The sequence below is a fragment of the Penicillium alfredii genome (assembly GCF_028826965.1).
Source record: "Penicillium alfredii strain IBT 34128 chromosome Unknown utg000009l_segment0_segment0, whole genome shotgun sequence".
NCBI lineage: Eukaryota > Fungi > Ascomycota > Eurotiomycetes > Eurotiales > Aspergillaceae > Penicillium > Penicillium alfredii.
Window position 1 is genome coordinate 499,536 of NW_026622706.1, and position 21,289 is coordinate 520,824.

The 21,289-nt window shown below is 51.4% G+C and overlaps 7 protein-coding genes across 7 annotated transcripts; 4 read left to right on the forward strand and 3 right to left on the reverse strand.

The window, feature by feature from the left end:
• Positions 1-450: 450 nt before the first annotated feature.
• NUU61_006104 (DUF1014 domain protein) lies at positions 451-1,305 on the reverse strand (the record flags this gene model as incomplete). Its single annotated transcript, XM_056656632.1, has 3 exons — positions 451-961; positions 1,057-1,157; positions 1,249-1,305. The coding sequence occupies 3 exons, from the start codon at positions 1,303-1,305 to the stop codon at positions 451-453; spliced, it is 669 nt and encodes a 222-aa protein (XP_056509432.1).
• Positions 1,306-1,829: 524 nt separating this feature from the next.
• On the forward strand, positions 1,830-3,029 carry NUU61_006105 (GPI-anchored transamidase; the record flags this gene model as incomplete). The annotated part of the gene is made up of 1 exon (XM_056656633.1): positions 1,830-3,029. The coding sequence occupies one exon, from the start codon at positions 1,830-1,832 to the stop codon at positions 3,027-3,029; it is 1,200 nt and encodes a 399-aa protein (XP_056509433.1).
• Positions 3,030-4,757: 1,728 nt separating this feature from the next.
• NUU61_006106 (aldo/keto reductase family protein) lies at positions 4,758-5,840 on the forward strand (the record flags this gene model as incomplete). The annotated part of the gene is made up of 3 exons (XM_056656634.1): positions 4,758-5,174; positions 5,242-5,417; positions 5,489-5,840. The coding sequence occupies 3 exons, from the start codon at positions 4,758-4,760 to the stop codon at positions 5,838-5,840; spliced, it is 945 nt and encodes a 314-aa protein (XP_056509434.1).
• An 826-nt stretch (positions 5,841-6,666) lies between these two features.
• NUU61_006107 (cell division control 45 family protein) lies at positions 6,667-9,053 on the forward strand (the record flags this gene model as incomplete). The annotated part of the gene is made up of 2 exons (XM_056656635.1): positions 6,667-7,209; positions 7,260-9,053. 2 exons carry the CDS (start codon positions 6,667-6,669, stop codon positions 9,051-9,053), a joined length of 2,337 nt encoding a protein of 778 aa, XP_056509435.1.
• Positions 9,054-9,430: 377 nt separating this feature from the next.
• On the forward strand, positions 9,431-11,027 carry NUU61_006108 (uncharacterized protein; the record flags this gene model as incomplete). The annotated part of the gene is made up of 3 exons (XM_056656636.1): positions 9,431-10,186; positions 10,270-10,746; positions 10,827-11,027. The coding sequence occupies 3 exons, from the start codon at positions 9,431-9,433 to the stop codon at positions 11,025-11,027; spliced, it is 1,434 nt and encodes a 477-aa protein (XP_056509436.1).
• A 398-nt stretch (positions 11,028-11,425) lies between these two features.
• On the reverse strand, positions 11,426-13,036 carry NUU61_006109 (putative JmjC domain protein; the record flags this gene model as incomplete). The annotated part of the gene is made up of 1 exon (XM_056656637.1): positions 11,426-13,036. The coding sequence occupies one exon, from the start codon at positions 13,034-13,036 to the stop codon at positions 11,426-11,428; it is 1,611 nt and encodes a 536-aa protein (XP_056509437.1).
• A 283-nt stretch (positions 13,037-13,319) lies between these two features.
• Positions 13,320-15,158, reverse strand: NUU61_006110 (GTP-binding protein Obg; the record flags this gene model as incomplete). Its single annotated transcript, XM_056656638.1, has 1 exon — positions 13,320-15,158. One exon carries the CDS (start codon positions 15,156-15,158, stop codon positions 13,320-13,322), a length of 1,839 nt encoding a protein of 612 aa, XP_056509438.1.
• Between the last annotated feature and the right edge of the window lie 6,131 nt (positions 15,159-21,289).

Sequence of the window (21,289 nt, forward strand, 5' to 3'; positions counted from 1 at the left end):
TAGCCGGCAAGTACATATGTGTTTTGATGGCTGTCTTCTTGTATGATACTGCGGGGCTCTACATTCTACGGAAGCGCAAGAGTACAAAACACCTAAAATCATGCCAGTTCGTAAGTTTATGTCTGAGCTAAGCAAATCTGGAAGTAATACAGCACACTCGCGCTCTATGTTCATCCATCATGTGTCGGGTCTCTTTTTTCAAGCGGCACAACAAGTGAGACCGGCAATGGCTGGGAAAATCAGCCGAGATCCATCTTCTCGACACCCTGCTCCTATACCGCGTGAGCACGTCTCCAGATAGTAGAATCCCCATGCTGGCGAAGAAGCTGTATCCGCGGTTGAACGTAGACAGTCGACGATGTCAACCATTCATCTCGCGCGATAATATAAGCATGACGGCTGTGATAGCGCAATCCCCCCTGCCTGTTGCCAGCAACTCGACACGCCAATCTATTTGTTGCCGAGTCTGGATTCAACCTTCTTCCGCTCCTGATCCCTGACCTGCGCAACTTCATCCTTGGTCGCGTTGACAGCCACATGCACCTGGTTGAACGGGTTCTCCTCGCTCTTGTCAAATTCCTTTCGGCAGAGCTCGATACGCTGCTGTCGTCGCAGACCGGGGTTCTCCTCCTCGATTTCGGGCAACCGTCGCTCCTCAAATGCGGCATAGGCGGCCTTGAATCGTCGCTCAGGGTGTCGGTCGATCTTGGAGGTGTCCTTGTTGGTCAGGGACAGGGCGTCCAGGGCGTTGTCGATACCAGACGCGCTCAGTGAAGATCCCTTCTTGCCGGCAGGACCATCGTCCAGCTGTGACAGATCCAGCCCCCGGGACTTCTTCTGTGCGCTCTTGGCACCGCCTCCCTTGGCCTTGGATGGTTGCGAGGCTTCCTCCTCGGCGAGTTGGGCATCGCGCTCGGCCTTCTTGCGAGCAGCGTCGGCTTTCTTGGCGTCGGCATCTTCTCTGTGAGAAGAGAAAAAAATTGCGTTAGCTTTAAAATCGACCAGATCTTTCGGATGTTTCTTCCTGTCGGGCTTGGGAAGGCCGAGTGCGCTTACTTCTTTGAGTTGCTCTTAGATCCTTTGGCCCATTGCTTGTCCTCTTCCGCGGCGCGCTTGGAGTCTTCCACGGCCTTCTTTTGTGCGGCCGCGTCGGTTTTCTATATGGCCATGGTCAGTGATTTGTCGGTTGTCGCCTATGTCGACTCGTTCGGAGTGGCATGGTGGCGGGGGCGGGGCATCAAAACTTACACGAGCGTTACCGGCGGCCTTCTTGGAGTTTTCTCCGGCGGCCTTCTTGCCTCCCATTTTATCGGTATGTAAACGACAGACAACTGTACAATATCCGAGGGGGAAAATAATGTGAGAAGAGAAAAAGAAAGCCGGGTCTTGATTGAAAATGACCTGATTCGCAGGGCAATTATGCCGGCTCCGATGAAGGCGGTGGCCTGTTGACTAAACAAATGATTGTGACGAAATCCTTCTTCTACTTATTATAATTTCAAGGGGCTAAAATTGAAGTTGAAAAGCAAAAGAGAAAGCGGATAGTCTTGTCAAAATATAGATCCTCTCTAGTGCCACCCAAAAGAGGCTGACCTGAGCAGCGCGGTGGTCGAGTGCTTTGTTGGCGCCTCAAAACTTAGGCACAAATCCCACCCGCCATTTGTCATCGATCTTGCCCCTGCCATTATGATGGCCTGGGGATAGCTGTTGGAGGTCGACTTCAAAGCATTTCATTTCTTCCCTCGCTCTTCTTTTGCTAATTCCTCTTCCGCCAGCTTTGGCTGGGCTCCACCTTCTTTCCTGAGTATGACCTGATCCTACATTCGGCCATGGCTCTGCTCTTCCGCTTTTTGCAGGTTCTCTCCCTCCTGCTGCTCGCCGGCGCTGTCGCCGCTGAGCATACCTCGAACTGGGCGGTGCTGGTGTCCACCTCGCGATTCTGGTTCAACTACCGCCATCTCGCCAATGTTCTCTCGCTGTACCGGACCGTCAAGCGCCTCGGCATTCCCGACTCGCAGATCATCCTCATGCTCCCCGACGACATGGCCTGCAACCCCCGCAACGCCTTCCCGGGCACGGTATACAGCAATGCGGACCGCGCCGTTGATCTTTACGGTGACAACATCGAGGTGGACTACCGTGGCTATGAGGTGACCGTGGAGAACTTCATCCGACTGTTGACGGACCGCCTTGATGAGGACGTACCGCGCAGTAAGCGCCTGGGCTCGGATGCTGGTAGTAACGTGCTGGTTTACATGACTGGGCACGGAGGCGACCAGTTCCTGAAGTTCCAGGACGCCGAGGAAATCGGGGCGTGGGATCTGGCGGACGCGTTTGGCCAGATGTGGGAGAAGAAGCGCTACCACGAACTGCTGTTCATGATCGATACGTGCCAGGCCAACACCATGTACACCCATTTCTACTCGCCCAATATCGTCGCCACGGGCTCCAGTGAGATTGACCAGTCCTCATACTCCCACCACGCGGACAACGATGTCGGCGTCGCCGTCATCGACCGCTGGACCTACTATGTGCTGGAGTTCCTCGAGACCCAAGTGACGAGCGCCACGTCAAAATTAACCCTGGGCGATTTGTTTGACTCGTACGATGAGTCTAAAATCCACTCGCAACCGGGTGTCCGGTGGGATCTCTTCCCCGGCGGCGAGCAGGAAGGCCGCCTCCGGACTGTGGTGGACTTCTTCGGCAACGTCCAAAATGTGGAGGTCGAGAACGCGAATGCGACAGACCCTGGTTCCCTCAAGGAAGATCTTGCTGAGATTGCGCAGCTGGTTGAAAAATGGCGCAAGCGCGACGAAGAATACTCTGCTATTCTTGGCGACTCATCCAAGAATCACACTGCGGATGCGCCCTCATCTCATTCCTTGCATTTGGCCCCAAAGAAAACGGTTGGGCCGACCAAGATGGCCGAGGACAACAGCTGGAGCAAGCGGCTGGTCGGACTGTCTGTCGTGGGCGCATGTACCGCCATCTGGGTCGCAGGGTCTATCTTAGGTCACTCATCGGTCTAGAGTCGATTTGTTAATTATTGTATTTTCACAAGGGTTTATAGCCCCTATATTTGGTGCTTGGGTCTTGATCTATAGCGTGATAGCCTTGGGCATATATACAACGGGGTCCAAAAGTCTGGGTATAGCACCCCACTTTAGTAAAATCCATATTCTAACCCCTTTTTTCTTTTCTCTCTACCACAACGAATATGCGATATTTTGGCACTGAAATTAGTGCAAATTGTAGGCAAAACAATGAATTATCAGAATCTACTCGCGTAGCGATTATTTTTGCTCTCAAAAATAGCTTAAGTCCTACTAAAATCGCTCGTAATTTAAATCTTAGCCGTACTACAATTTACCGGACTCGCGATCGCTTTTAGCAACACTATACTCTTAAATCATCGCCTAGAAATAGTAGACTTTCTAAGATCAGCGATTAGACTATTCGATATACCTATCGGATAACCTATCGGAACCCGCGAATAAGTTATAGAACCCTTAGAGTAAATACTCCCTATTTACCCTCTCGATCAATAATTCGATACGTTTTAAAAGGCTACGGGTTTTAAAAATAGAAGAGTAAGAAACAAATATCTTTATCAAAGTTAGTTATACAAAAAAGACGCGCTTTTGTATATAAATAGGCGAGTTTTTCGGATTAGGAGAATCTAATCTTTTCTAACGAATATTTAGTCTAATAAATATCGAATTCTAAGGTCTAATTTATCTTTCGATTTACCTCCGAGGCCTACCGAAGCGATCTTATAAACCTCGTAAGTTATAGTAAGGATATTTCGTAGATGATTTAGGCTAGAATCTAGATTAGTGGCTAAATAAAAATAATAATTATAAATCGCGATAAAAACGTACCTCGGCAAGATTATACTACGAACTCCTATCTTAATACTCTCGAAGAAGGTCTTTTACTAATATATAAACTATACTCAATATTCTAATAAGATAATACGAGGATTTATATAGCAGAAATCTTATAAGAGTAGTTCGAAAATTATAGGATTTAGATAATCGACTAACCTCTATATTCGCTTAACCTTAACCCTATCGAACTAGTATAGCGACTTCTAAAGATTAAAATTCTTTAATTATATCCTTAGCTAGGTGATAGAAGGTCTAAATTAGATTAGGAGGTCTTTAAAAAAGCTATATACGAAGTATAGGAACTACTTAATCAAAACGTTATTAATAGCTTAATTTAATCTGTACCTCGTAGAATAGCTACTGTACACGTAGCGAAGGGTTAGTATACTAGATACTGACCTATTTTCTTTGTATAGTTAGTATAAATTTATATTAATTAATATTAGGGGAGTTATTTAGTTTTTAATATAGTAGGGTAAATCTGAATTATAGAGTGTACCCAGACTTTTGGCCGCGTAGTGTAGCATGCGAACTTGGTGCCGGGCGTTACTTAAAGTGAATATCAAGCGATCCTGCTATTTCTAATGTCCCAAATGAAGAGGCACCCCCACTAACTTCCTATGCAGTCACAATTTCTAGACCAGCAGATCAGATAGAATCCGACTCGGGTCCTGACAGCTTTCGCCGGGAAGTGGGACTCCGTTTCGGCTCGGGATAGCCGGCCGTCCGTCCGCCCCGGAGCTAACGGAGACACGATATCCGACCAGGCAGGGGAGGAATATTTAACATGCAATAAATTCAAGAAACGCGAAGAAAACACAATTTAACCTCAAGAGCTAAATAAGCCCTTTATAATCAGTTTATACCATGTCCCGACCCAATACCATCTTTGGTGGTGCCCTAATAGGCACTAGCTTCACCACCCCAGAGCAAGTTCAAGAACTTCTTGACCAACTAAAGGTCCTGGAGATTGACCGTATCGACACTGCAGCCCGGTACTCGCCCACGAACCCAGGCGCTTCGGAGAGGTTGCTTGGTGAGACGCAAGCCGTGAAGCAGAATTTCATTATCGACACGAAAATCAATACCGTGGGAACCTCCAGTGGCGATGGCGCGGGGACACTTGCTCCAGCTGCTATTGAGAATTCCATTACCGAAAGTTTTGGTCGACTGCAACTGGAAAAAGTGAACGTCCTTTATTTCCATCAGCCGGATCCGCAGACACCCATCTCGGAACAAGCTGCTGCAATTCATGAACAATATTTGAAGGGCCGCTTTGAAAAGGTCCATGACCCGCTTTCCCTTGTCTTTTTTTTTTTTTTTTTTTTGAATATTCTGACTCTTTTGCTAGTTCGGGTTGTCAAATTTTCCAACGGAGATGGTGGCAGCGTTTCTCGCCGTTTGCGAGGACAAGAACTATCTGAAGCCGTGCGTGTACCAAGGTCTATATAATCTCCTGAGCCGGGAGACTGAAGGAACACTTTTCCCACTACTGCGGCAACACGGTATCGCATTCAATGCCTATAGGTATGATATATATGCCTTAGTTCTACCGTGCTAGATATAAAAGTTTCAAACTAACCCACTATTGCGGCCAGTCCTCTCGCAGGCGGTTTTCTAACAGGGCGAGCAACCCGCGGCGATATCGAGGGCACACGATTCGCACCAGGAAACCAAGTCTTTGGGAGATTGAATACCATGTACGACAAGCCCGAGATGCATGCCGCGATAACCGACCTCCAGGACACGATCGAGCCACTCGAGATCACTGGATCCGAGGCGTGTCTTCGGTGGATCTATTACCATTCCATTTTGCGTGAGGGTGACGGGGTGATCCTGGGAGCGAGCAAAATACCCCAGATTGTGCAGAATGTGGAGCATCTGGCTAAGGGGCCTTTGCCGGAGGAGGTTGTGCTGAAGATTGACTCGCTCCGGGACCAGCTTCGCTGAAGGTATGGGAGTGACTTGGGTACAATGGATGTGTATATTTTCATTATGTTTGATCTATATCTCGTTTCATCCCACCCAAAGTACTACGTACACATGCTTAACCCTAAAGACCTGCTTAGAGGTGGAATTTCTACCAGCGAGCCAGCAATGCCATAAAGCAGTCTATCCATTAAACGACCTACAGAAGATATCAATTTCTGCAGTTTCCTTGACTGTCTTCTGGTCTGAAGATCTTCGAGTAAAACTAAACCAAGATATAGTAGTCTATAGTCCACGACGCCAATAAGGCCAAGCGCGTCACAGTGAGCCAACCAGGACACCGAGACATATACCAATATCAGCGATGAGAATCCAAATACTTTCTCATTGAATTAATTAGGATCAGCCCTGAGAATCAAGGAGCGACAGAGTTGCAGCTAAGCGATTGTCGAGGTGATGAGGAATGGAATCTTGGCACGTGCGGCCCGACGCGTCGCGCGCCTTGCGTCTTTGCTTTGCGCCTCCCTCACCATTCGATTTGCACCGACGAAATAAAAAAAGAAACCACCAGTCTTTCTTCATGCTCTGCCGCATGAGCCTCTAGACCTTCCGCATAGCTGGCCATGTATCTCCCTCGCCAGCTCATCTCACACCTCTACCTACAACTCCTCCGGTCTCACCACCCGCTCTCACCACCCGTCTTAATTCTCGTGGCCCTCGAACCGGACGCGCTATGTGCCTGTCGAATTCTCACGGCCCTGCTGAAACGAGACTACATCCCTCATAAGATCCAACCAGTGGCCGGATATGGTGACCTGGCGCGCGCGGGGAGGAATTGGTCCGGCCCATGCAGACCACCAATGGTGGAAGCGGCGGTGTCGCAGTCTGCCTGGGCGTCGGTGGACTGGTCGATCTGGGCGAGATTCTGTGTCTGAGCAACCCGGAAGACGAGGTCGAGGATATGGGAGGCGTCGAGATCTGGATCTTTGACGCGCGCCGGCCGTGGAATCTGGGGAACGTCTTCGGCGGACAAACGGGTCTCGGTCAGGCCATGGCGGAAATTGATGTCAACGCGCGACGGCGAGGCCGCGGAGTCGATAAGGGCTGCATTACTCCTGCCTACTCGTCGAAAAGTGGCGGTATTGTTGTGTATGATGACGGCGATATTGAAGAGGAGCTGGGCAGTGCTCGGGAGGCATACTACGCGTTGTTGGAGATGCCCGAGGTCGATGACGATGAAGATGACGCGAGTGACGACGGATCTACTGGTGATGCAGAGGAAGACACAAAGTCCGGGTCCAAGAAGCGTAAATCTTGGTCGGGGCGCGAAGACGAGGATGACTCGGAGGATGAAGACGGGCCTCCTCGGCAGCGGAGGAGAAGCAATTCAGTACGAATATTCTTTCTACATTATCGGTGCGGTACTAACGCGAGTTACAGGGCTCTTCATTAACATCGTCCCCCAGTCGCCGAAGGAGGACCGGGATCAATTCATCCAATTCATCACGTTCGCCAACTCCTACAACGGACTCGCCTTCGCCGGAAGAGCCGAAACAGCCCTCAGCCCGGTCATTGAAGCGGCGTCTGGTTCGTCTCAAGAGGAAACACGAAACTGTGCTACAGACATATTACTCTGCCGGAACTTCCTACTCCGAGCCAATCTCGTCGCTGGTGTATTCGCTCGCATCTGAACTTGGACGTGAAGACAATGATCTTCTATGGCTTGCCATCGTCGGTGTTTCTAGTCTGGAACTCAGCGGCCGTACAATGACCGGCGTGGGTATTTCGAACACCTCGGAATCAGGAGGATCAGCAGGCTGGGGTGGACAGCGCGGCGAACATATCCGCCAAATAATGCGAGACGAGGTCCATCGTCTGAACCCGCCTGACCCGTTCGAGCGAGACCGAGATATCCGGGGCGAGATCAATGGCGTCATTCCGACTACGGCGAGGTCCCCTACCGACACCTCCATTCGGCTCTCTCCTGAGCCGCGCTTCTTGCTTGTCCGACACTGGTCGCTATATGAGAGCATGCTTCACAGCCCTTACCTTGCGCCACGACTTCATGTTTGGACCGAGAACGGCCGCAAGCGACTGCATAAGCTCTTGGCCAAAATGGGTATTAGTCTGACCCAGTGCCACCAATATTATACGCATATGGACATGGAGTTGAAACGGGTTCTACGGGGCCGTCTGCTCAAGTATGCGCCTATGTACGGTCTGGATGGACTCGTCCCTCCTGAACCATCTGGACATACTAGTTCCCGCGAAGGATGGGGCTTTGTGCGCTGCTGGGGCTGGAAAGCTTGTCTTTCTGCAACGGATGTGGGTGTCATTATAGGCGCAATGCTGGAGGTTGGGCCGCACGAGGGCTCTGGATCGTGGGATGCCAAACGTCTGCCCCGAGCACGACCCGCAAATGACGATACTGAAAATGGTGGCTCGGCTGAGTCTGATTTGGCCAGCCTTCTTCCCCGATTCTGGGGTGCATACGATGCTCTCTCACTGACATCAGAGTCACCCACGCTCCTGCTGGAATCGCTCCCGCTAGCGCAACACCTGCACCGTGCCATCCTCCGGACCGGCACATCTTTACTTTCAAAGCATCAAATCCGCCATCTTCGAGCATTCCGCATTGCTGTCGTCAAAGATGGCCCGGACGTCAAGCTCTTCACCAACCCCGGTGCCCTGACGAAACTGGCCCTCTGGGTCGCAGAGGCAATTCGAGTGCAAGAGCGCGAACGTGGTGACGCCGTCAAAATTGGCAAAAAGAGAGCAGCCGGAACCCCTCTCGTTCTCGCCGGGCTTGATGAAGATCGCGATCTCTATGTGGTTGTAGGAACTGGTGGTGGCGGTGGTGTCATTGACTTCGCGGCTTTGTCCAAGCGCCAAGAGGAGCGTCGCAAGAAGAAAGAGGAAAAGGAAAAGAAGCAGAAGGAACGCGCTGAACGCAAGGCCCAACGAGCTGCTGAACGTGCTGAGCAAGAAGACGATGAGGAGGAAGAATCGGAGGAGTCGGAGTCGTCATCCGAGTCCGAATCTGAAGATGAAGATGACTCGCGGGGGAAGAAGCACCTTCTCCGCAACCGATTCGGTATTGCCTTCCAGGAGGTGGTCCAGGAAACCAGCGCTCGTGTGCGCATAGACAGTTTCGAGCACTGCGTCGTCGAGGTGCAGAAAGATGACCTCGGCGGCTTCCTCGAGGCCCTGAGCTTCCGCAGCGTGGTGGGCTAAGACGCTGGACGCAAGCATTTATTTACGCAGTATACGACCTATCATTGTTTCAATGCATGGAGGGATGAGGCCGGAAACTGGGAGGGAACTGGGGGGAATTGATGTTATCATGACCTTTGCCCGCGTTGCAAGCATTCGTCATGCTCATCTTGCAGCGGTCTCTGCACTATGGCGTTTTACGGTGTTGATTTGCCCTGATTTGCGAATTGTCATGTCTCTAGATCTTTTTGCATTGAAAATGTTTTTGATCGGCGTTCTTTCCGACTCCCCCGCATGTTGATTCTCCGATTTCCTTTTGCCTTTTTAAACCTCATGGTCCCCCAATTGATCCAAATCTATCATTCTTACAATAGCGACTGTTGTCTTCCATTTTACTCATGGCGCGCGAATACCCTTCTCTCTCGCGACAACACACGCTCGCACAGCTGCCCGCCGAGTATCCCACCGACGCGCAGGACCAGATCTCGCAGATCCTCTCCAACTCGCACATCAACCGCCTAGTAGTGCTAGACGACGACCCAACAGGCACACAAACTTGCCACGACATCAACGTTCTAACAGTCTGGGACATAGCGACGCTGAAGGCCGAATTCGAAACAGACTCGCGCGGCTTCTTCATCCTCACCAATTCGCGCGCCCTGCCACCCACAGAAGCCGAGCACCTCATCCGCACCATCTGCGAGAACGTGCACGAAGCAGCACAGTCGACGAGCCAGCAAGTGGACATCGTCCTGCGTGGCGACAGCACGCTGCGCGGCCATTTCCCGCTCGAGACAGACGTCGCGCAGTTCGTCTTCGGGCCCGCCGATGCCCTCGTGCTGGCTCCGTTCTTCTTCCAGGGCGGCCGCTTCACTATCGATGATGTGCATTATGTTGCCGAAGGTGATAGTCTCGTGCCGGCGGGGCGTACGCAGTTTGCGCGCGATGCGTCGTTCGGGTATCGCAGCTCGAATCTGCACGACTATGTCCTCGAAAAAGCGCCGGGCCGGTTTACGTCAAGTCAGCTGTGCTCGGTGAGTATTTCTGATATCCGTCGCGGCGGGTCGCAGGCTGTTTGTGAGACGCTGGTGAAGTTGCCTGCGGGTGGGGTGGTCGTGGTGAATGCTGCGGCCGAGTCTGATATGCATGTATTCGTCGCGGGACTCTTGGTATACCACCCCCTCCCTCCTAACACCACAATTGTGCTTCTTACTCTATCTTTTTATATTGAAACCAGCTAACTCCTCCAGCCGAGGCCAAGGGAAAACACTTCCTCTACCGCACCGGCGCAGCTTTCGTCTCCACCCGCCTAGGTATCCGATCAAAAGCACCCATCTCCGCCGCAGAGCTGCAGCTCCCCTCGCCGCGCCAGACCGGCGCGCTCATCGTCGCCGGCTCCTACGTGCCCAAGACCACAGCCCAGCTGCAGGTGCTGACCTCGCAGCGCGGCAGCACAGACCAGTTGGCCATCATCGAGATGAATGTTAACGATCTGATCATGTCGTCCGAAAGAGCCGCACATACGGTTGAGCGCGTCGTGCGCGAGACCGAGGCTTCGTTGCTGACTGGGACAGATACGCTCGTCATGACGAGTCGGGATCTGGTGACGGGCGGCGACGAGCTAGCGTCGCTGAGGATCGGGGCCGCTGTTGCTGAGGCGTTGGTTGGTGTGGTGCGGCGGGTTGAGGTGAGGCCGCGGTATATCATTGCCAAGGTATGTGATGTTGACTTTATGTTGTTTTGTTTTTTCCCCCTATAACTCTGCTGTATAGGTCTAATGATGGCTATTGCTAGGGCGGCATTACTTCTTCAGACGCCGCTACCAAAGGCTTAAATATCAAGCGCGCCACGATTGTCGGCCAGGCTGCGCCCGGCGTGCCTCTGTGGCGCTGTGATGAGGCTACATCTCGCCATTGTGGTGTTCCGTTCGTGGTCTTCCCTGGTAATGTGGGTGGGGAGTCGACGCTTTGCGAGTTGGTCGAGAGTTGGAGTTAGACAAGACCGCGCGTGTCAACATGTCAACAAGCCATACATTCACACTCACTTCCCCCCGCCATGTCTCTAGACCCCGAAGGGGCAAGAATAAGGCTATGCGAAGCGTAGCCGTAGTTCTTGTGTGATATATATAGATGACAACGGGAGACTTTTCACTCTGTACGTCAACTACTTGTATAGTATTCGAGGGTGACAGTGAGTAGAGAAAGGAAACAGAGTACAACATACAACAGGCCTCATGCGAGTGCCTGGATTTCTGTCATTTAAACATAATACTCTAGCTCATCAAGTCGTGGGACACATAGCTCATGTGGCTCTTAGCCAGCGATAACAACATAAACAAAGAAGCAGCCTCCCCATCCCGAGTCCTACACCCCTCCACCCCTCGCTGTCATCTTTCACTCTCCCGGGGCATTCCACCAGAAACTCACACTAATCCCTGCCCGCAAGCCACGCACATAATGCCACCAGCCGACGGGGATATACAGAGCCTCACCCTCGTGCAGAACAGTGTCAACGTAGGGTGTATCCTGGAAACCGGGCCACAACTGGTCCCACTGGTCGGACTCGGCGGGCGAGAGCTCGATTGCGGCAACGTCGACGCGCGACGTGTTCGACATGTCGATTATCTTCTTCTCCGGGACGGGGGCGTCGTCGTCGAGGTCCATGTGGTCGGCGGGGGCCACGGTCTCCATACCGCGCGGGTGGATCTTGGATGCGGGTGTGTTGGGCGAGTACAGGCGCACGTACTTGGTGCCGACGACCTGCACGAGGATGTTGTGGTAGGGGTCGTGGTGCAGCGGCGAGATAGTCCACGATGGGCCGATCCATGTGTTGATGATGGGGTCGCTGGTGACGCCCGGGCCTGTGTCCAAGCCGGATGTATTGCTGCTATCGGCGGCGGCAGCATTGGCAGCATTACCGGTCTGCGCGCTATGCGCTTGGGCCTGGTGGTCGCACTCGCGCTTTTTGGCCCAGTACACCGGCGTGCCAGGCTCCGGGCCCGGGGGATCAATGTAGCAGAAGTCCGGAACGCTGATGTCCTTGCGCAGCTCGGGAATCTGCGAAAGCAAGTCGTGCTGGGCCATGTACCCGGTTTCCGGGCCTGCGGCGGAACTCGACCCGTCCTGCCAGAGGTACTTGTCGACGAACTCATGGAACGGCATGATCTTCTGGCCCCAACCCTCGTCGGTGTACGATCGGCCCACCTCGACGGGCACGAGGCGACGGCCGTCGAACGTGCGATCGAACCAGTAATCGCGCGACGACCAGTGGCGAGTCGACAGGGCCGGCCAGTAGTCGAAGGATTGCTCTATGACCAGCGGGGTGCGGATGTCCATCATATGCTGCTGCATTAACCCAAACGACGGCGCCTCGATGCGTCGAATTGGGCGCACCAGCTCGGGTTCGCGGATCGTGTGCGGAGGGAAAAGCGGCGGCGGCAGGGAGTTGCGGCGCTTCGGTTGCGGCGGCATCGTCTCGTCGCGGTTATCGATGGTGCGGCAAGTCTCGGATTCAACTGCCGTCTGCAAGGTCGAGAACAAGCTCTCAACGGTCTTCTCGCGCATCGGGGCCCCGGTCATGATCAAAGCCTTGTCCAAGACGCGGACAACCTCCGACAGCCATGGCGCGCGTGAACTGATTTTGGCTTCCGGGGATGAGTTGCTGAGGTCTTCCACTTGTTTAAGGTCTTTGAGGAGCTCCTGGACATTGAGGTGCTGGTCACCGCCCCTTCCGGGCAGCTGACTCCAGCCACGGTGATGGATGATAAGGAAGCATGCTTTGAGGGTGGAGGCGTCGGTGTACAGACGGCGCCAGCGGAGGTGGACGTCTTTGAAAGGAAACACATGCAATTGAGCATCTGCCAGCTCAATGGCTGCGTCAGTGTGGTTGAAGAGGAGGTCAAGGACCCGGTTGTGGCTCTGAAGAATAGGATCGTCAGCGAGGGGTTCCGCAATGGCGGCCACCGCTCGGCCGACGGCAGTGGTGAGATTGATGTCGTTAGACATGTGGGACAGCTGTCGGGAGGATGCACATGAGGTTTGACGAAAGGAAGAAAGGTCAGGGAGGTTTCGGATGCATTTCAAAAAGAGTGCACCGCGTTACCTAACGTTGCCATGGGGTGAAAAATGATAGTTAGGCCCCGTTCGTTCATCGTCCCGGCGATGGCTTGGACGCAACGCAACGTCGCTTATGAAATGAGAGACAAAAATACAATTCAATATGGAATGAGATTGCTAATATACAAGAAACCAGACTCAATCACTCAATAGCGGAGCTACGGCCATGGTTTTATTCCAGGAACTCCATCACCAGCCTGGGGATGTGACTGACACCTTCACCGCGCATAGCGCTGACTGGGACAGCATGGAGTCTCTCCTTCCATCCATTGGGATTGCCAGACGGGTGCTCAGTCAAGCCCTTTTGAACAGCTGACAGATACTCCTGCAATGCTCGGTATCGGTCTTGTGTGTTTTCCAGGTCTGCCTTGGTAGCCACGACAAACCAGGGCTTCGTGTGGAGAGGCGGCATAGGGAGATGAGGTAGGGCACGAGGGGCGTGGGAATTAGATGGCGAGCTGACTGACTCCTCATTGGGGCTAAGAAGTTCAATGTCTTGATTTTGTGGGCGATCAAACTCGGGAAGACCACTGCTAGATGGGCCCCAGTCAATCACACCCTCGAGATCCTCGGGCTCCTCAGAAGCAGGTTCCGCATCGCGCAGTCGCTCATACTCCCCAAGTTCATGCCACAGCTTCTGAAGCTCCTGCACGGGGTCCCCGGCACTCAAGTCAAGCACAAAAGCCAAGATGCCGGCCCGGTCGATGTGTCGAAGGAATCCGAGACCGAGGCCACGGTCCAAATGGGCATCTTCGACCAAGCCCGGGATGTCTGCGATGGTGAAATTAGTTCGACGAGTCTTTCCCTTCGACTCAACAAGAGGGCGACCGGTGTTGTCATCGATGACCACGGTGCCAATCCACGGCGAGAGGGTGGTGAACTCCCAGTTGCCGATCCGCGTGCGACTGTTGGTCAATGAGCGCAGCAGCGTGCTTTTGCCTGCATTGGGCTTTCCAACAAGACCGACATCGGCAAGCAACTTGAGCTCGAAATCCAGCTCCAATCGCATGCCCCCTTCACCGCGTGCAGCGAACTTCGGTCGGCCCATGGAGCGAGACGCAAAATGCGGGTTGCCCAATCCGCCTGCGCCGCCCGCAGCCAGAAGAATTGGCTTTTCCGTGGGCTTGGAGAGGTCCAGAAAAATGGGCGCTTGAGGCTCCATGGCAGCGATCTGCTGCCGGCGGGGCTTGATCTTGGGAAAGGCCACCGTCAAGAAATCGGATGGGTGGGCGCCGGGGTAAAGCACCCAGCGATCGTGCCGGATAGGAGCAAACGCCTCTCCCTCCTCGATCTCGGGCGCTTCGTTCTCCATTTCTTCTTCTTTCCTTTCTAGACCTTCTTCCATTTCCATCTCTTGGGCCTTTCTCATCTCCTCGCCTCTCCTCATCTCTTCCGCCATTTTCAATTCTTCAGCCCTCCTCGCCTCTTCTTTCATTTCAATCCTTCTGCGAGCAATCTCCTCTTCGACCGGGTCATGCCGTTCCACTTCTCGGACGACCGTCCCGACAGGGACCTGGATGAGGATATCGTCGCCGCGCTTGCCACCCTTGCTTTTTCCCTGCCCGTTTTTGCCCCGACTAGCCCGAATCACGCCCCTGCGCGCCAGTTTGTGTAGACTAGTCAAGCCCTCGACAGCTTGAATGTAAAGACCACCGCCGCTACCACCATCGCCGCCGTTCGGAGGACCCTCTTCGATGTACTTCTCGCGCAGAAACGACACACAGCCATTTCCGCCGGCGCCAGCATGCATGGTGACCTGGCATTTGTCCTGGAAGATAAACCGCGAGTAATCGTCCGGCGCCGGGTTCAAGTGCGACAAGTCCGGGGAAGGTGGTTCTAGGTGTGTCGTGGCGTTATCGGATCCCGCGCTTCCGGGATGACTGCTCTGCCATCGCTGGCATTGAGCTGATATCCTGGGGTATGGTTGTGGTCGGAGGGTCACCGGGCAGTATGCGCGTCTGGGTCGAAGAGACCGTATGGGGAGGTAGAAATATGCTCCTGGATGGGCCATGATGCTGTACAGCGCTTGGCTATCTTGCGCTCATTCTGGAATATGCAACACTGTCCAGTAATCTGTTTTTCAATTAAATCAACATTATTTCGAGTAGAATGCAAAGGAATAGCAATTTTGCGACGATGCGATGCTTGCATGACTTCATGGCCGCGCGTGGATTTCTCCGAAAATCAGGGGTCACGTGGTGATAAGCCCTCGTTGTCTCTGTCGCGTCCCAGCGCAATTCACAACCTCTTTATACGAGCATCACCATTCATTCGACACCGAAGAGGGCGAGCTCATGACCCCTGTACCCTTCCTATACAGTCACAATGGCGAGGATAAGCAAACCGACTGATCCAACGCTGAACAGTATCGTCCCGCTCTCCCGTCGCCACCTCCAGTAATCCCTGCGAAATTAATTTGAAATCCTGGCCCGGCTCGAGCGGACGTCTACATGCCGTTCCAATAGCCCTACGGTTTCCGCTGTTGCAGCTGCGCCGTGCTGTGGTGGCTTGCCAAAACTTCCAATGAATCAACGATACGGACTCGGTGAATGGGCTGATCTTCAAGTAGTTACACTCGTCAAGCAGGGTTCTATACTTGCAATTGCCGATGCACGCAGACGGGCGGACCGATAAGAGGGTGTTTTGTCGAGATGCTAACATCGAGGAATAATCGTTCGAGTCTGGCTTGCCTACACTTCCTCCAGGTGGTGACCGCTCTTCGAGGTCCTTGACTATACAAACATATCGGCTTCCTGCGTTATATGGACACTGGTAAAGAGATGCATGGTATGACGACAGCACTTACAATTACTTGATTCGATACATAGAACCGGCTTGTGACAACAAAACGAGAGACTCAATTGGGAAAAAGGTCCCGGTACTTTTGCGCTGTCACTTCCCAATGTTTTCCCAGCTTCGCAAGTCTGACGCAAACTTGATTTGATTTACGCCAAGTACAAAGCAAGAAGGATCATCAGCAAGACACTGTTCGGGTGTTTCATGAGGTGGGGCGAGCAGGGAAGGATTCAATTTGTGTTCGATAGTCACATTTTGAAAAAGAGTGTGACAGCCAATGAAGACTATGAGCAAATGCGACAGACCTCTGTGACACCATTTGCCAAATTGTCTACGCGACAGACGGGTGTGGCTGCCCGGATCGATGCCGTGCAGACCTCGATCTGTATTAGACCTCGATTCCCTGTTGATCAGCTCTGTTCCGGAGGCCTAAGAGCGATCTGGATTTTTTTTTAGTTTGATTGGCAGCATCCCGAGTCTCTTGAGGATGATCCCAGTCCAAGGGTCTGGGTTGAGTATATGCAGATGCAAGAAGGGGCGACATGCATGAATGCTAAAGTAGATAGACTCGAGGGGTCAATAGTACGTATCTATAGATTGTAGAGTATGTATGTCTGCATCTATGGATACAGGGGGGGGCATCCAAATATAGTAATCAGTCTTGTTGAGCATGCCATGGATTTGGAATTTTTATTGAGGGAGACATTGTGTCACCTCTTGAGAGTGTGGTAGGATGTAGTGATTGGCTCGCCATGCTACGTGGGATGCTAGGTCTATCACAGACAGGCCATCACATCGATATAAAATAATTTAATATCCATTTAAGTGTAGCACTCTTTTTGGAAACCCTTACAGCAAGTGACGGGACAACAAAAGTACTGAGGTATACATCCTTTCTGAGTAGATCGATCAAAAGAGGCTAGCCCTAACATTTCTTAGATCTATGAAGCACAGCATAGTATGGCCTGGACTACGGCCTAGAATAGACTGAGTATTGATGGCCATTCATTATCAAGTAGACAGAAAATGTACCACCCAAACAGCAACCCTAAACTATATCGCTATCTTATGATATTGTATAACCTCTACCACAGACAACGTTGTCACACGGGATCGCAAGAACATCCCGACTCGGTCAACCCATTCTGTCTCAAGGGTCCGGAAATAGGCAGGTTGAGAGAAGAACTGCAGAGACAGCCACATCTATCACCTTAGGCAACCCCCGCTGTGCCGCGGAAGTACATAAAAAAAAAAAAGACGGAACCTCCGAAAGAACCATGTACGGGAGAGGCGGTCCACTCCCGCGGGGTGGCACACCAGACTATCTCAAATCTCAGCCATGACGAAGGACAAGCCGTGATGGACCTGCTTGGCCGGAAACTTGGCACTGTTACGGGAGTCAGTCCGTAAACCCTCTATGAAAGAATCGCATGGAACCAAAAAAGAGTGTCCCGCGAATGGAGAGAAAGAGAAAGAAAAAAAAAAAAAAACGGGGATAGGTGGATCAGCCCAATTTCAGCATTGCTTTCTTATTGAATCGAAACCCTAGCGAAGCGCCAGAGAATCCCACATGACTGAAAGCCGATTCAATAGTTGCGAAAATCGCGATTCACATCTCCACTAGGCTTGTTTCTTCGTTACCCGTCACCGCGGCACCGGATCCTGCATTCCGATGGGGCCTTTCAGGGGGAACACCAGTGGAGTAGGAAATAAACAGGGAAAGATCCCGTTGGTAGTTCCAAAGACCGAGTGAAACAATGGGTGATTGATATTGTACTATACCTGGTATCGTACTTTTCTCTCTTTTTTTCTTTTTTTTTTTTTTGAACTTCCGACTTCCCCTGGGGCGAACCCGGGGAGCCGATCCACATTTATCCACTTGGCATTCAAACCAAAAACCCCATGTAAACACTCTGATTGGACCGCGGATGTGACCGTTAGCTGCCGGACAAAGCTCCAGGATTCGACTCAGCTCGTCATGGACGGATGTGGCTCCGGTCCAGGAACCTGGAACGGGATGTTGTCCGAGCTCATAGTGCTTTTGTGATACGTACTTTTGTATCCTTCCCCGATGCCAAAAGTACGCGGATTGATTTTGCATCCTGGAGGCTCAACAAGCATCAGACGTAGTGGCGAAGGGTATACCACGCCATGATCGCCGATATCTAGATCGGCTATATCGAAATATCAAAGGCCTCGATTCAACACCGACCTCATCCAGCCCCCCATCAGAGTGGAGGACGAAGTGGATATAGACATGTCAACTCAGCAGGGGAGGGAAAGGCCAAAGTAGTAAGATATAACATTTGCGATTGCCGAAGAAAGGGACCCTCCAACAAGTTGCGACTCAGAGGACACTGCAAGGTCTAGCATCAATTCCCAATGACAAACGTCAAGTCTTCGATCGATCGGACATGGGAAGTTACGTATATCGGACTAATCAACTATAACCAGATCCATTAGTCGAAGGAGGTGCCGTCAGAAACAATGGACCTGCATCTCTCCGAATCGAGAATCCGATCACGGTCGAGAGAGAAAGACACAAACGAACCGTAGGATCTGCATTGTGCATGTTCTCAAGACACGGCAAAATGGCATTAGCGACTCGCTCGAGCTCGGTATGTACGCGATATACGCGGGAAGCCCTTGTTTCCTGGATCTCCACTTTTTGAACTCGCCTCTCCCAGTGAGAAACGATCTTATCACACTTGAGGAATGTAGGGAAAAAAAAGTCAAGGAAAATTGACAGGTCATCGCAAGAAAATCTTTCGCGGTTATCACGGATGGCGTCAGGGGAGTAAAAAAAAGAAAAAAGAAAAGAAAAGAAAAGAAAAGAAGATCAAAGGCCTGAGCACCAGCCCCTTGGTTCATTATGCCCGAGTGCTTCTCCCTTGCTGCAGGGAATTACAACTCCGGGCAAATAGATGTTGTGTATACGAGGGGAATTCTTTTCCCCAGCTTCTTTGATTCTCAGTTGGCTCTGGCGAGGATCCGCGGTAATGGTTTAGGGTCTGAACTGGAAACCCGACAACCCGGCGCGACAGCTGCGCTTGCTGTCGATCTTGAGCTTTGTTCTTGTTCGAGGACTTTTTTATTTGGTCCTTTGGGATCTGAGCAAGACGCCGACGGGAACTAAGAAAGTCCCGAGGAGGAAGTTTGTTTGTAAATTTCCTTTCTTGGATCGGTTTGTTTAGACTGGGTCTCATGGCGGAAATGCACGATCAAGCAAGATTTGGTTTCTAGATACTGGCCAAGTCAGAGACTGGAGGAGCCCCCCTTGCTAGCAGTTGCTTCAAGAAAGGGAGACTTGGGAGTAGTTGTGAACAATGCAGATAGAGTCTATGGAGGAATGTAGGGAAGATCCTTGGGCAATATTCAAGAATGCCATTGGCAAGGTGAAGAAGGAGTATGAACTCATCTAAAAAATTACAGGACAATATTGGGGTGACGTGATTTGGCCGAGTTGAGTTGTACACCCCTTCTCACCGTCTTTTGAAGCCAGCTGATGTCTGAATATCGATCCGGGTTACCGGCGGTGCAGACGCAAATCGGGGTTGTTCCGTCCAGTCATTCGAGTATTTTCTTTCTATTTTATTATTTTATGGATTAATTTTCTTTCGAGTCCTGCAGATTGCAAGAGAGCATTGTTCGACACAAACTAAAAGACCAGCTGCAGCCAAGCGGCTCACCGCTCCAAACCAACAGCTTGCAACTATGTTTCTTACTGGCCACAAGCTGGTTCTGACCAGGGTTTTGCCAGGATTTGCTTCCGCAAACTCTCGAAGACAAATTTGAAATCAAGCTTACATGATCGACACGGATGGCATCGGCTTTTTCACTAGAGCCGAGCGGTGCTTCACCCCGATCCTCCGAACAGTCCGAATGGCTTTCGAGGCTGACACGATGGGAGTATTGTCGCGTGATGCATGCCATTGTATGGTGATAGGCGTCACCGCTAGATTGCCGAGTCAATCACGTCAAATCAGTTTCTTTCCCCCTGGCTCATGAATCTAGTACCCTTGATGGTTCGGTTTGTATAGCTACCATCGTGGGAGATTCCTGCCCCCTGCTCTAAATGCAGGGTATAATATTTCCATGCATTGCGTGCATAGAAGGATTTGTCAATATACGCACCCTGTTTGACAGAAACTGCCTGCATTGGCTCATCATGAGTGAATCCCTTTCTAAAAATCCAATAGAGTAAATTCTATATATATAAAAAAAAGACAATGTTTGCTCCGGATCCTCGAAGCCACCCCGTGGTTCCCGGTTACATTGACCGATAACTCTGTTCTACACACCGTTACTCAACTCGACTCCCTGGAACATCCTATCCTGGTCACAGTACAAATTTCTTTCTTTCTTTTTTTCTCTCCCCTGAGAAACTCAAGCCACTACCGTTTTAGTGCCTCGGCACAATGACGTCGAGTTCTCTCCTTGACAGCCTGATTTACTGGGGCTCTCACCGGCATTTCCAAATGCCCCAGACTCGCGTGGCTCCAGTACTCACTGTTCAGGGTGTATTGTTATATATACATTGTATTCGATACAATAATCCAGAAGGTTTCCCTGCCCCTTGGGTCTCCGCGTTGGCCCCTTCTGCTGGGTCGGCACTTTACCGACTTTTCCATGGAGTCACCTAATAATTGTCTGAATCAGCCAGATCTCCTGTTTTAGGTATATCAGGCATTCTCAATATTGGCAGACGATTTCATGTTTATCTCTATATTTATATCCAAAAAAAGGGGGGGGGCGGCGAATATCAGCTTGTTTTACCCTCGAGACACCCCAAATGGAGGCTCGCAAATGTTGGTGAATTTGTGACAGGCTCAGCTGATACTTTTCTCTGGGATTTTCGAGAAGATCACGCAAGAAACTAACGAGTCAAATGGTGTCTCCTCTCTCTTTTTTTTTTTTTTTTTCTTCTTTTTATTACATACCGACATTAGTAAATTACCCTACCGGTTGACAGGACGATCGTCCCCTTCTTTTTTTCTTTTTCTTTCGGACAATTCTCCCCGACCCAATTCAATAGCTCTCCTTTTCTCACCGAGAGGCTGAAAACCCCCCAATAATCAGTCGTTGTTGCCATGCGTGCTGGCTGATGGATCCCTTTACCCTCTCTCACGGTACCCACTGGGGTTGCGAAGGAAGTATCAGAGAACGCGCTACCCGACCCGCGGCTTTGGGTACAATCGTGAGCCCATTTCTCTCTTGCGTCAGGGGATTGACTCCAAGTTACCAATATAGTGGGGGCTAGCCTAGAGAGATAAACCTCTCAACGGTTTCGTATGCAAGAAAAAGAAAAGAAAAGAGAGGGGGAAAAAGGTAAAAAAGGTAAAAAGA